The sequence below is a fragment of the Myotis brandtii genome, unplaced genomic scaffold (assembly GCF_000412655.1).
Source record: "Myotis brandtii unplaced genomic scaffold, ASM41265v1 scaffold1423, whole genome shotgun sequence".
NCBI classification, from domain to species: Eukaryota; Metazoa; Chordata; class Mammalia; order Chiroptera; family Vespertilionidae; genus Myotis; species Myotis brandtii.
In genome coordinates this window covers 169,689-182,814 of record NW_005355087.1, presented here as the reverse complement: position 1 = coordinate 182,814, position 13,126 = coordinate 169,689, and the positions used below count along the sequence as shown (strand labels likewise).

The following is a 13,126-nucleotide window of genomic DNA, read 5'->3' as shown; positions in this document are numbered from 1 at the left end:
GCTGCTGAAAACATAGATACAATGTTGCGGTCCGAGCCCGGCTGAATGGAAGCCCTTTTCTGGGGTTTTGTTTAGCTTCTTATTTGCAACATAGTATATAGTTGCTTAGAGTTGCAACTGAGAGGCTGGCAAGTTAGGCGGGGAATGTTGGAGTCTGCAGCAAGAAAGCCTCCCTGCTCGCTTCAGTGCCTGGCTGCCGGCCGCCATCTTGGCTGACAGTTAATTTGCATATACTCACTGATTAGCCAATGAAAAGGGTAGGGGTCATACGCCAATTACCATGTTTCTCTTTTATTAGTGTAGATATATACATACATACCTATGGTAAGGTTTAATTTATGAATTAGGCACAGTAGAGATTAATAACAATTACTACCAATAAAATAGAGCAATTATAACAACATCCTATATCATAAAAGCTTAATATGCAAATTGTCCCCTCGGGCAGGCTGTTGACCAGGAGTTCAAACACTGGTTATGACAAGCACTGACCACCAGGGGGCAGCGCGGAACATGGCAGGCATCAGCTACATGGTACTGGCAGCGGGTGGCAGTGGAGGTGCTGCTGGCCCCGATGGGCCCCAACGAGAGCAGGACCGCAGTGGGATGGTGGAGCAGGTGAGCAGGCAGCCCCAGGCCAAGGTGTGTGTGAGCAGGAGCCTGATCACCCCACTGTTCTCCCTGCCGATGGCGACTAGCTGCGGCTCTGACACTTCCATTACAGAGGAAGGGCAAATAGCAATATTAAAATATTTCTTTTAATTATTTTCCTTTCAATGTGCACGAATCCATGCACTAGGCCACTAGTATGGTAATAAAAATTATGTGAATGTGGTCTTTCTCTCTTAAAATATCTTATAGTATTGTACTCATGCATTTTGTAATGGCATGAGATGATACAATGCCTATGTGATGAGAGTGAGGTTCTCAGAACAATGTGCAATTTAAAACTTATGAATTGTTTATTTCCGGAATGTTCCATTTAATATTTTTTGATCATGGTTGATCAGAGCTAAACCATGGCTAGAGGGGGAGGACTATATTAAAAAAGAGGGATCTGCCTTTACAAGCTATTAATGAGAAGTTCCTTTTAAACCTTATATTTTGTAAATTACCACAGCATAATTTAGGGCTTGTTTTGTTAAGGCTGAAAAGTAGAAAGGGCATACTTTTCTTGGAGCAGAGAAAGGAATTAGATATACAAAGGTATACAAAAAAGCAATTGGCAATATTGAGTAAAGCTGAGTTTATTACTGTGGGGTGGTGGTGCCAGCTGAATTCTGGGTAGGTAACAAGATGGTTATATGCAATAGCCCAATATGTGAAATAGGGAAAATATTGTTTTTGCTAAAATTTTGTTATTGAGTTGAAATGAGAAATTCACTGCAACCTTAAAGTTGATATCAGGAAGGCACAAGAAAGGGCTCTTTAAAGAGACACTACCTACTAAATGTTTGAAATTGCAAAGCATAGCATTGTAAAATATTTTTAAAGATAAAAGGAATAAAATCATTAGCTAAACTTAGGTTTGTTTTGCAAATAAGATTTACTGTGAACGTTTCTAAAATCCCTCAATACTTGCACTATTTGCAGCATAAGCTTTCCATAATTCTAGAATTGTTTAATATTGTACATTGGAAAAATATAAAAAACTCATATACCTACATTCAATTGGGTGCTTCTAATAAAATCCAGTATTGGCAAGATTCGCTTCCCCATTGTCTCCATCTGTCTCACTGTGTCTTCTCTGGTAAGCAGACCGAAGGGAGTTTTATATTCTAAAAATTGTAACAATAAACTTTTATACTATTTTTTCCCCCAGACTTCCATTACAAAATGCTTTCTTTAGCAAGCTATAAACAGATATCTCAATGCTAATAGATATGAAATCTTTAGTATAGAAACCAGTCCTATCCCTACACCATATGCATAACAATGAAAGATCTATGAGGAGAGAGGCAGAGGAGACATTGCCCTTTAGAGACTATCATTTAGTCATTTTGTTGTGGTCCTGATTGAGAGATCTAAGAGACAGCCTATAACAATTCACCTCTCTCTGCTGAGTATGCTTTGCCTGAATTGTGAAAAAATGTTGTCATAAATGTGTCTGATTCTTGTCTTGTTCCTCCCAGGTATTATTCAAGTGTGCAGATCCCATTGACTTTGAATGTAGCTCAGGGTTGAGATAAGCCTCAGAGGATACAGTGCCAAAAAAAACACAAATCCTTAATTATGTGGGTAGAGCTGAAAGAATAAATTCAACCTGGTCATGAATTCATCCCACAAGTTTGAGAACTCGACTCCCTGTGAATATTTTCTTGATATTTTTGAAAGTTTCAACTAGAATTACTGAACACCATTTAACTATAATACTCTTCAAGAGATCTAAGCTCTTGGTTAATTACCTAAGAAAAGAGTGGAACAAATATTAATATAATAGCAGGTAATTAAAGTGATTTAAAGTTATCACTGGCTGTATTTTTCATTTCATAAAACAATTCTGTTGTATAATTGTGTTCTACATTTGTTAATTTTTTTAACTTTTTAAAAAATTTCTTTATTAAGTTATTACATATGTGTCCTCATCCCCACATTACTTCCACCTCCCCCCCACACTCATACCCTCACCCCCTTGGTGTCTGTGTCCATTGGTTAGGCCTATATGCTTGCATATAAGTCCTTTGGTTGATCTCTTCCCCTTACCCCCAACCTCCCCTACCTTTCCTCTAAGGTTTGAAGGTCTGATCGATGCTTCTCTTTCTCTGGATCTGTTTTTGTTCATCAGTTTGTTGTTCATTATATTCCATAAATGAGTGAGATCATGTGATATTTATCTTTCTCTGACTGGCTTATTTCACTTAGCATAATGCTCTCCAGTTCCATCCATGCTGTTGCAAATGGTAAGAACTCCTTACCACTGCTATGAACATATGGGTGCATATATCCTTTCTGATTGGTGTTTCTGGTTTCTTGGGATATATTCCTAGAAGTGGGATCACAGGGTCAAATGGGAGTTCCATGTTTTGTTTTTTGAGGAAACTCCATACTGTCTTCCATAGTGGCTGCACCAGTCTGCATTCCCACCAGCAGTGCACGAGTGTTCCTTTTTCTCCACATCCTCTCCAGCACTTGTCGTTTGTTGATTTGTTGATGATAGCCATTCTGACAGGTGTGAGATGGTACCTCATTGTTGTTTTGATTTGCATCTCTCGGATGATTAGTGACTTTGAGCATGTTTTCATATGTCTCTTGGCTTTCTGAATGTCCTCTTTTGAAAGGTGTCTATTTAGGTCCTTTGCCCATTTTTTGATTGGATTGTTTATCTTCTTTTTGTTAAGTTGTATGAGTTCCCTATAAATTTTGGAGATTAGGCCCTTATCAGATATGACGTTGGCAAATATGTTTTCCCACGCAGTGGGTTTTCTTGTTGTTTTGTTGATGGTTTCTTTTGCTGTGCATAAGCTTTTTATTTTGATGTAGTCCCATTTGTTTATTTTCTCTTTAGTTTTCATTGCCCTAGGAGCAGTATCAGTGAAGAAATTGCTACGGCATATGTCTGAGATTTTGCTGCCTGTGGATTCCTCTAATACTTTTATGGTTTCCCGTCTTATGTTTAAGTCCTTTATCTATTTTGAGTTTATTTTTGTGTATGGTGTAAGTTGGTGCTCTAGTTTCATTTTTTTGCATGTATCTGTCCAATTTTCCCAACACCATTTATTAAAGAGGCTGTCATGACTCCATTGTATGGTCATGCCTCCTTTATCAAATATTAATTGAGCATAGTGGTTTGGGTCGATTTCTGGGTTCTCTATTCTATTCCATTGACCTATATGTTTGTTCTTGTGCCAGTACCAGGCTGTTTTGAGAACAGTGGTTTTGTAATACAGCTTGATATTTGGTATTGAGATCCCACCTACTTTGTTCTTCTTTCTCAGGATTGCTGCAGCTATTTGGGGTCTTTTTTAATTCCAGATGAATTTTTGGAGAGTTCGTTCTAGGTCTGTGAAATATGCTGTTGTTATTTTAATGGGGAGTGCATTGAATTTATAGATTGCTTTGGGCAGTATGGACATTTTAATGATGTTGATTCTACCAATCCATGAACACGGTATGTTCTTCCATCTGTTTATGTCTTCCTCTACCTCCTTTACATTTGTTAATTGATGATGATAAAATGTGTCTTTGTTGAGTGCCCTATGATAGTGTGGTTGGGTGAGATGGTTGAGTGAGGAAGGTAAGCACTCTAGGATTGTTCAGCCTTGGTGGAAGCTTTCCTGGAACCAGAATTCCAGGTATTGTTAACTAACCCGCAGAGAAGATTGGCAGGAGTTAATTCTAACCCAACACACATTTTGGGGTCCCAGGCCCTACTGTATGCTAGGCCTTGTGATGAATAAGACTTAAATAATGTACAACTGCTGCCTTATAATACTATTGAAAGATAGTAAGTCCAGGTGATTTACCTGTAAATGTTGGCAGCTTCCTACTTGATACTTTTTCCAAAAATTTCCCATCTTCTTTGTTTTTGAACCCAAGAGTCAAGAGGTATTGTTGGAGAGAAAAAGATGACCAGTCAACTGTCTGAGGCAACATGTGGAGTCCTTGAAGGTCTGAAATACAACAGAAAGAGAACTAATGACTTTGTTATATTGTTATTGTTTTCAGAGTATTTTTTCCCTAGATTCCAGGAGGTATACTTGGACAAAATAAGTACAAATATTAAAGACACAATGTAAAAGCATGCATCAAAAGGTCAAATAGCTGATATATCAAAATTATATTTCATTATTTATATTTTTTCTGAAAACATAAACATACACAAGGCATACGAATGCTCCTCTTTCCCCACATTCAAATTGGTAGAAATTTTAGGACCAACTTGCAGCCTCAATATTTTCCTCTGTGACTCTTTTCAAGGGAATTTCATTTTTCTGTTCATAGCTTGAGATGAAAGGAAGTAATGTTATATAAAAGGAAAAAGAGAAATTACCAAGTGAGAATTAAAATATAAAGCTAATTAATTTAGTTACCATCCGCCTAGTTGTAGAAGGAAATTTGAAAATGATAAATGTACTGACTTTTGTAATGAGACTTGGAAATAATTCAAGTGTCATGAAAATGGTTCTAAAACAGACTCAGTTCTTAATGACCACAAAAGCTAATATTTACTGAGTACTTATTCTACCTTCCCTTGTTTGAAGGATTCTGTGTGCATTGTGTTTTGAAATCCTCTTGAAAACTTTACAAAATTGGTGATGTTGTCCCCAATAGGAAGTTGAGGTACGCAAGAAGTGACTTGCCTAAGAGCACAGTCTGTATGTGGACAAAGCAGGATTCACACCAGGTAGTCTGACTCCAGAGACCATAGACCTAACCGCTGCACTCTGCTCACGGCTTGCTTGGCTCCGGATTACTCTTGGGACAGGGACAAATGTTAGCCATAGAATCTTGGAACACAGATTCACTTAATTCATTTCCATTCTGAGTAATAAGGCTTTGGTTTATTGCAAAAAAACGTCTCAAATAAAGGATGATGAGCAGAGAGGTTAATGAGTCCTCCCTACTTACCACTGCCAGAAAGGGGGAAATTCCTAATGTCCTGCGATTAAAACTTCGTTAAAGGTCAATTTTTAATGTTGAATAAGAATGCAAAGGGTAATGGTTCAAATAGAGTCTTCACTATTTATCTGCAATATATTTTTTTAAAAAATGGACAGAGTAAATAAACCATGAGTTTTTATTTACCCTCCCCACCCACCCTTCTTTAGCTATAGAACCCTTTGTTAAAACTAAAATTTACTGAGAAGCCCAATATTTAAAGCCAATAAAATTAGAGCAGTTCCCTGGTTATGGCTTGCTCTTTCATCTGGTTTTGCTCCCTAACCTAGAAGGCCCCAGGACTCCTGGGCATGCTGTTGATGGTGTCTCAGGTTGTCCTATGGAGAGGTCTTTTGCTTCCTGGGTAACTCTGGATGTCCACAGGGTACTTGAGTGGGTGTGGATAGGCTTTATGGCTGTTCTGACCCCCCAGAGTACATCTAGCTTGTTGAAGTCTTTGGATCCTAAGATCCTGAAGTCTCCTGAGGGTACCAGAAAGGATTCATCTGAGACACGACATCTGCAAGACTTTTCGGCCTACACTGAAGTGATCTTGGAGGTCCCAGAGTCCTGAAGTTCAGAATAGATTAGGGTGTATTGTGCATGGACTGGTGTTTTTAATGGTTTGCAGGAAGTATCTCAAGATTTGGCATTTTCTGGTGTAGCTCTATTGTCAGAAACATCCAGATGTTTGAGGGCTCTGTTATATAAATAACATAAAGCCTTTGAGAGTTGACATCTTCTTATTCATAAATATTTGGTGGCTAAAGAGGAGACCAATGCTAATAGTGGCAGCGATTAAATAATGAGCAAAACAAATGTGAGCATTATATCTAATTTATTATAAAATATGCTTACAAAAATAGAAGTACTAGTATTTTCTGTTTATTTTGACCCTCCATGTTTCATCTTGTGAGTGTTTAATACATTATTAAAATTAATTTCTAGTAGAAGTTTTAAAATGTGAGCAGTCCCTACATACATTCTGTTAAATTTAGAAAATACATTTTTAAAACTATCATTCTTGTTCCATTTGTATGCAGAGTAAATTGCAGTTGTGTGAACATTTAGCCTAGCAGGTGGTCTATGACCCAAAATGATGAAACACTTACCAGATGTTGAATCTCATGTAACATTAATTTGAGTGCTAATTGTTCTCAATTTTATGCTCATAAACCTCTACCTACGTCCGAAAAGCCCTGTGCCTCTGATGGATATGAAAGTTAACCAGATTATGTTGTCCTTTGATAGGAAAAGTTGAATTGATTAAAAACATCTTCTTTGCTCCTGTCATGTAAGAAGGAAACTTTGGACAAATAAATCCTTTAATGCATTCCTTTACAATTGATCACCATTGGAGATGAAATTTAGGTGACTATGACCAAATTTATTATTAAAAGAGTCAATTTGCAGGTATGATGCAGTTCCAAATTTTTACCATGAGGGAAGCTAATGCTTTAAAAAAGAATATCAAAGATAGATTATGTAGATTAAATTTCTTACAGAAACATAATATTTAATTTTTTCTTCCAAATAAAACATGTCTAACTCTCTGCAAAAGAAGTTAATGAAAGTTTGCCCTTCATTAAAATATTTTATTGTACCACAGGCAGCTGAAACTGACCAATTAGCAGGTCCCCAAGTTATGCATGCTCTTTGACCTTCTGTACTGTTGTGTTCCTCCTCCTCAAAGTCATCTTCTTAAAGTTCAGTGATAGTCTGGTCTCTTTCTTTCTCTGTCTTTGTCTCTCTGCCTCCTGTCTCTGTCTCCATCTCCTTGTCTCTCTCTGTCTCTTTTTATGTGACTCTGTCTCCCCCTCTTTCCTGCACATACATACATACTGATTCCTGTTTCTCCCTTTCTGCTCTTGCTTTCTCGTTCAGGACTCTGCCACGCTGTCTCTGGCTCACGAATATGTTCTTCAAACATACACTCGGGGGAAATTTCTCTGGACTGTGGCTTTAGCTAGTACTTCTAACCAAATGATTGGGGATCAAAGCTGTAGTGTCATTTGAAAGTTATCACCAAATTCCAATACAGCATTTCCAAATGCCAACAGAGCACATGTATTCCTTAAAAGTGATTTTTAAAATCACCACAGCACCCCTCGTCCCTACTTTTTACCAATATGCTACAAGGATAGCCAGTGTTCACCCCAATTATTCTGGCTTAAAATTTTGAAGCCACTGTTGACTTTTCTTTCCTCTATTTCCTAACATTTAGAGAGACTAAAAAACTAATTAAATATGACCATTGCAATACATGTCCTATTAACCCCTTTCGTTGCATTATCATTGCCCATCCTGGTCAAATTTCTGATCACATAACATCTGGATTACAACCAGCCTCACTGCCTTGCCACCTGTATCATTTCCTGCCAATATATCTCCACACAAACCCCAATGAGTAGCTCTGGACTACTGCCTTTGTCATCGTCACATTCATCCTTGGGAACTCCAGTGACTTCCTTCATGGTATTCAAGGCTCTCAACTGTGCATCTCACCATCTAGTCCCAGTTCCCATGTTTTCTCCAGTATCAACCTTATCAGCTGCTGTGTTGATTCACTAAGTTGTACCAGCTTTTGCTTATTTGGCTTCAGAGCTCTTTTTTGTGCTTTTCTACCCAGAAATACCTACATTTTCTCCCCATTTTGCCTGTATTCAAATTGACCATTATCCTTTTAGATGCACATAATTGAAGTCTCATCTTGTCTATGAAGAGTTTCCTGAATATTTCATTATGCCTTTTAAACTCTTAAAGAACATCTATACTGTCTATAGACTCTATAGTTTAGAGTGGCTCTCCTAATGTTTTATGGGGCTATATCTTATCTCCCCAAGTTTTAATCTTCTTGAGGATCACATCTCCAAATTATGTTCATGCCCCAAGAACTTGGTGTTTAATCAATACTTGAATTGAATCTAAAAATAAACTTTTCCAAAACCTGAAGTTTTAATAATCCAAATTAAAATATAACTTTAAGTAATCAAAATAAATGAAATGTCCAGAGCTTCCGAGATATGGTTTATTATGCTACTAAAGTTAGAAATAAATATCTCACAGTCTTTGTTCTTCGTTTTACCGAAACCTTAAGTAATTTCTGTTCAACTTAAAAAGGGTGAGTGAGGTAAAATAGTCTGTAACAGATAACTCAATGAAGTAGATGTTCAAATAAACAGAGAAACTTTGCCTGGATGGAAAAATTAGTTTCAGATTCAGATTGTATCCTTGCTGCAGCTTGTTCTCTGGCAAATATAGACTCTTTGCCACAAAAGAAAACTGCATTAATAGAGAATGTCTGGTCAGTAACACCAGAAAAGCATCTGCAAAAACATGAGATGTTGATTGTAGATCAGCAGACTCATCTATATATTTGAAGGATAACATTATTCGTTACGAAGTTAAAAATCCATAAAGTAAAATTTGAGCTCTCTAGAAGTAAAGTACAAAACATAGATGCCATCATTATTATTGGTATTTTCTGTTGGACACCTCATCATAACCATATCCAGCAGATTGTAAATGAACTTTATAAAGCAATTAAAAAAAAGTCATAGAGATTTTAGAACTCTTTCAGAAACACGCAAATTTGTTTAACGTTTTAGCATCACCATTCTCTAAGTTTCATTTCCTTTTCATTTTTTGGTGTCTATGTCACTTCTCTGCCCTTTGTCCATAACAAAATGTTCTGACATTTTGAGTTAAAGCAAAATTTCATTTTTAAAGGTCCCAATTTCTCAGTGTAAGTTGGGGCCATGTCAGTTTTATATGACTTCTTTTTACTGATCAGTTTCAGAGTTTAGCTTCTGCAGTGCCTTTAGAATGCCAACACTTTGTCATTACTTCTTTCCCAGTCATTCGAGTTTTATCTTATGCTCCTTTTTATGCCAATACTTCCATCTTGGAAGTTACCCACCAATTCACACCAGCAAGAAAAGAGCAAAAGGCAGCAACTTTGCAACCCAGTTATTATTATTGTCCCCCCGCCAAATAATAAAAGTTTCTAATTTCAAAAACATTGATAGCATATTTTGATTTTTGCATTTGATGTATGAGACAGCTATATAGATAATAGAAAACATCAGTGAACAAAACAGATAAAAATTCCTGTGTTTCAGGAACTTATATGCTAGTACTGCCTGAAAAACTTAAACAAGTCAGGAATTGTGAAAAGACAGAGACTGACTAAATAAATAAGTAAATAAATAAAAGTTCAGTTATGAACTTAAGAGAATATCAAATAAAAAGGCACAAAATTTTGAAAGTAAAAGGATGTGAAAATAAATATCAGAAATCAGAATAAAACTAGTGTTTTTATATTAATATCAGACAAATATATTATAATACAGAAGACATTAAGACCAAAGAGCATAATTATGTAATGATAATATACAATTCATAAGGAAAGTTTAACAATATTAAAAGTACATACTTGCCCTAACCAGTTTGGCTCAGTGGATAGAGCGTCAGCCTGCAGACTGAAAGGTCCCAGGTTCGATTCTGGTCAAGGGCATGTACCTAGGTTGCGTGCACATCCCCAGTAGGGGGTGTGCAGGAGGCAGCTGGTCGATGTTTCTCTCTCATAGATGTTTCTAACTCTCTATCCCTCTCCCTTCCTCTCTGTAAAAAATCCTCAAGCATCAGTGTAATATTAATGAAAGTTAACCATATACTAGGCAAATAGGCCAAGCCTTAAAAAATTTAGGAATTATTATAATTTAGATTATGTTTTAAAATATGATAAAATGAAGTTAAAATCAGTAACAAAGATAAATAAACATTTCCTAAAATTTAGGCATTAAGAATGACATATGTAAATAAGCCCATGGCTCAGAGAAAATTTCATTTTGGAGGTTAGAAAAAATATATATATATATATTTATTGTTGAAAGTTTTACATATGTCTCCTTAGAAAATATTTTTAAGATAAAATATAGTAAAACTGTTGTTTTTCCAAATTTGTGGGATGCAACCAAAATCATTCTTTTTTTAAATTTTGTTTTATTGCTTAAAGTATTACAAAGAGTATTATCTTTACTAAAAATAATGTGCTCAGAATCCAATGAAGGAAACTAGATGAAAACAGAATAAGTATCTAAAATTTGAAATAATGGAAAAAATAAATATAAGAACAGAATGGAAGGAAATAAGAAAAAACAAACAAACAATTATACAATAGAGAGGATCAACAGTGCGAAAACATCTAGCAAAATAGTGAATTCCTTAACCTGATAAATAATATTTTAAAAGACCTGCAGTAAATATTATATTAAATGGTAAAACTTTAAAAAGCTTTTGCTATAGAATCTGGAACAACATGTGGATGCTTGCTATCACTTCCTCTATTTAACATTGTGTTGTGGTTCTAGCCATAATAACAGAACAAGAAAAAAGAATGAATGAGTATATGTACTTGAGTAGGGATGTATTCTTAAATGAGACAAAGGCATGTCATTAAAATTTTAAAAAATAACATTAAAATTTAAACTTTAATTCATCAAAAGACAACATAGAGAAGACATGCCTTTGATTGGAATAAGATATAAAATTCTCAAAAAAATCAATAATAAAACTATTCAGAAACAAAATGACCAAAGGATATGAACATGTCACTTACAGAAATATATAAATAGTAAAAATGCCATTTTTATAAATTTGCAAAATTTTGAGAACAATTTTGTATACCATTTAGGGAAATATAACAATGGGTCAATGAGTGACACAACATATTCAACTTGATTAATAGACAGGGAAATATTTGCTTTTTAAAAATGTGTGACACCATTTCCCATTCATGGATTGGCAAAATTAAAAAAATCTGACATACTAGATTTATGATGATATATATCAATAGACACTCTTGTACTTGTATTTGGATGGTGAAACAAAAAACCACTTTAATAAGCAATTTGGCAATGTATAACAAGTTGAAGATGCTTATGCTTTATGACTCAGAAATTAATTCTATTCCTTAGTGTATGCTTCAGAGAATTTCTTGAACATGTGTACAAGAAGACCATACAAAAATGTTCATACCACTTTTGTTTGTAATAACAAAATATTGGAAACAACTTAAATGACTAATAATATTAGATTTCATATATAAATTTTAAGTAGATCACACAAACACTGGAGATAAATGAAGTAGAGTATATTGTATAAACATGGACTAATCTTACAAGTTTAATATTGAATAAAAGAAACTTGCAGACATATGCAAATAGTGAAAATAGCATTTATATGATTCTTAGAAAACCTGGAGGACAATTCTACATATATTTTAAGAATATATACAGGGTGAGGCAAAAGTAGGTTTGCAGTTACACATATGGAAAGTGATACAATCTATAATAATAAAAGGGTAATATGCTCATTAGACCGGACGTCATTCTGGATGTCCTTCCTGACAAAGCCGGGGCCAGAGGGAAGCCAGCCAGACCCTGGGTGCCTGCGGGCAGCCTGGGGGAAGTCAGCCTGGGTCCTGGATGACTGTGGGTGGCCAGAGGGAAGCCAGCCTGAGTCCTGGTGCCTGCTGGTGGCAGGATGAGGGAAGCCTGGGTCCTGGTGCTGCAAGGAAGCCGGTGCTGGCAGCCAGGGGAAGGAAGGCCTACTCTTGCACAAATATTTGTGCAGTCTATATATATATAAAAGCCTAAGCAACCGTTCGACCATTTGACTGTTAGCTATGATGCGCACTCAATGCACAGGCATGGAAACATGGAACAGACTGATGAATCTCAGAGGGAAGGGGGTTGGGGGGAGGGCAGGAAGAGATTAACCAAAGATCTTATATGCACACTAGAGTCCTGGTGCACGGATTTGTGCACTGGTGGGGTCCTTTGGCCTGGCCTGCGGGGATCAGATGGAATCTGTGCACTGGGCTTCTGACATCCCCTGTGGGATCCCAGATTGTGAAAGTGTGCAGGCCAAGCCGAGGGGCCCTACCAGTGCATGAATTCATGCACTGGGCCTCTAGTAATTAATAAATAATAATACAAGAATAAACTCTGTGTTTCATGTTCTCATAACTGTAAACCTACTTTTGCCCCAACCTGTATATCCTATATAATGAAAGTGTAATATGCAATTCGACTGAACGGCGGAATGACCAGTCAGTGGGGGACAGGGCCAATGAGCAGGTGGCACCAGGCCAGCCAAGGCACGTGTCAGTGGGCAGAGGGAGGGGATGGCGATAGGGTGGGGGGGCAGCTGTGACCAGCGGCTGTGCGATGGGGGCTGGCACCATCCCCTGATTGCCTGCCCAGTCACCTCCTGCAGAGAGAGGCCACTGACAACCACAGGGGGGTGATTTGGTGTGGGGTGATTTGCTGTCCCCAGATTGGCCCGCCAGGGTAGCCTCCTGCAGAGGGAGGTCAGACTGTGGCTTAGGCCCCTGGGGAATGGGCCTAAGTTGGCCATTGGACATCCCCTGAAGGCTCCTGGACTGCGAGAGGGTGCAGGCCGGGCTGAGGGACCCTCCGAGTGTATGACTTTTCATGCACCAGGCCTCTAGTGTATATATATA

The 13,126-nt window shown here is 37.1% G+C and overlaps 1 protein-coding gene across 1 annotated transcript in view; it reads right to left on the bottom strand.

Annotated features, from left to right (window-relative positions):
- SPATA16 (spermatogenesis associated 16) overlaps positions 1-13,126 on the bottom strand; it is a 207,757-nt gene that overhangs the window by 45,320 nt on the left and 149,311 nt on the right. The window contains 2 exon segments of the mRNA XM_005860868.1: positions 1,666-1,778; positions 4,464-4,610. Of these exon segments, the coding sequence (XP_005860930.1) occupies positions 1,666-1,778; positions 4,464-4,610 (260 nt within the window).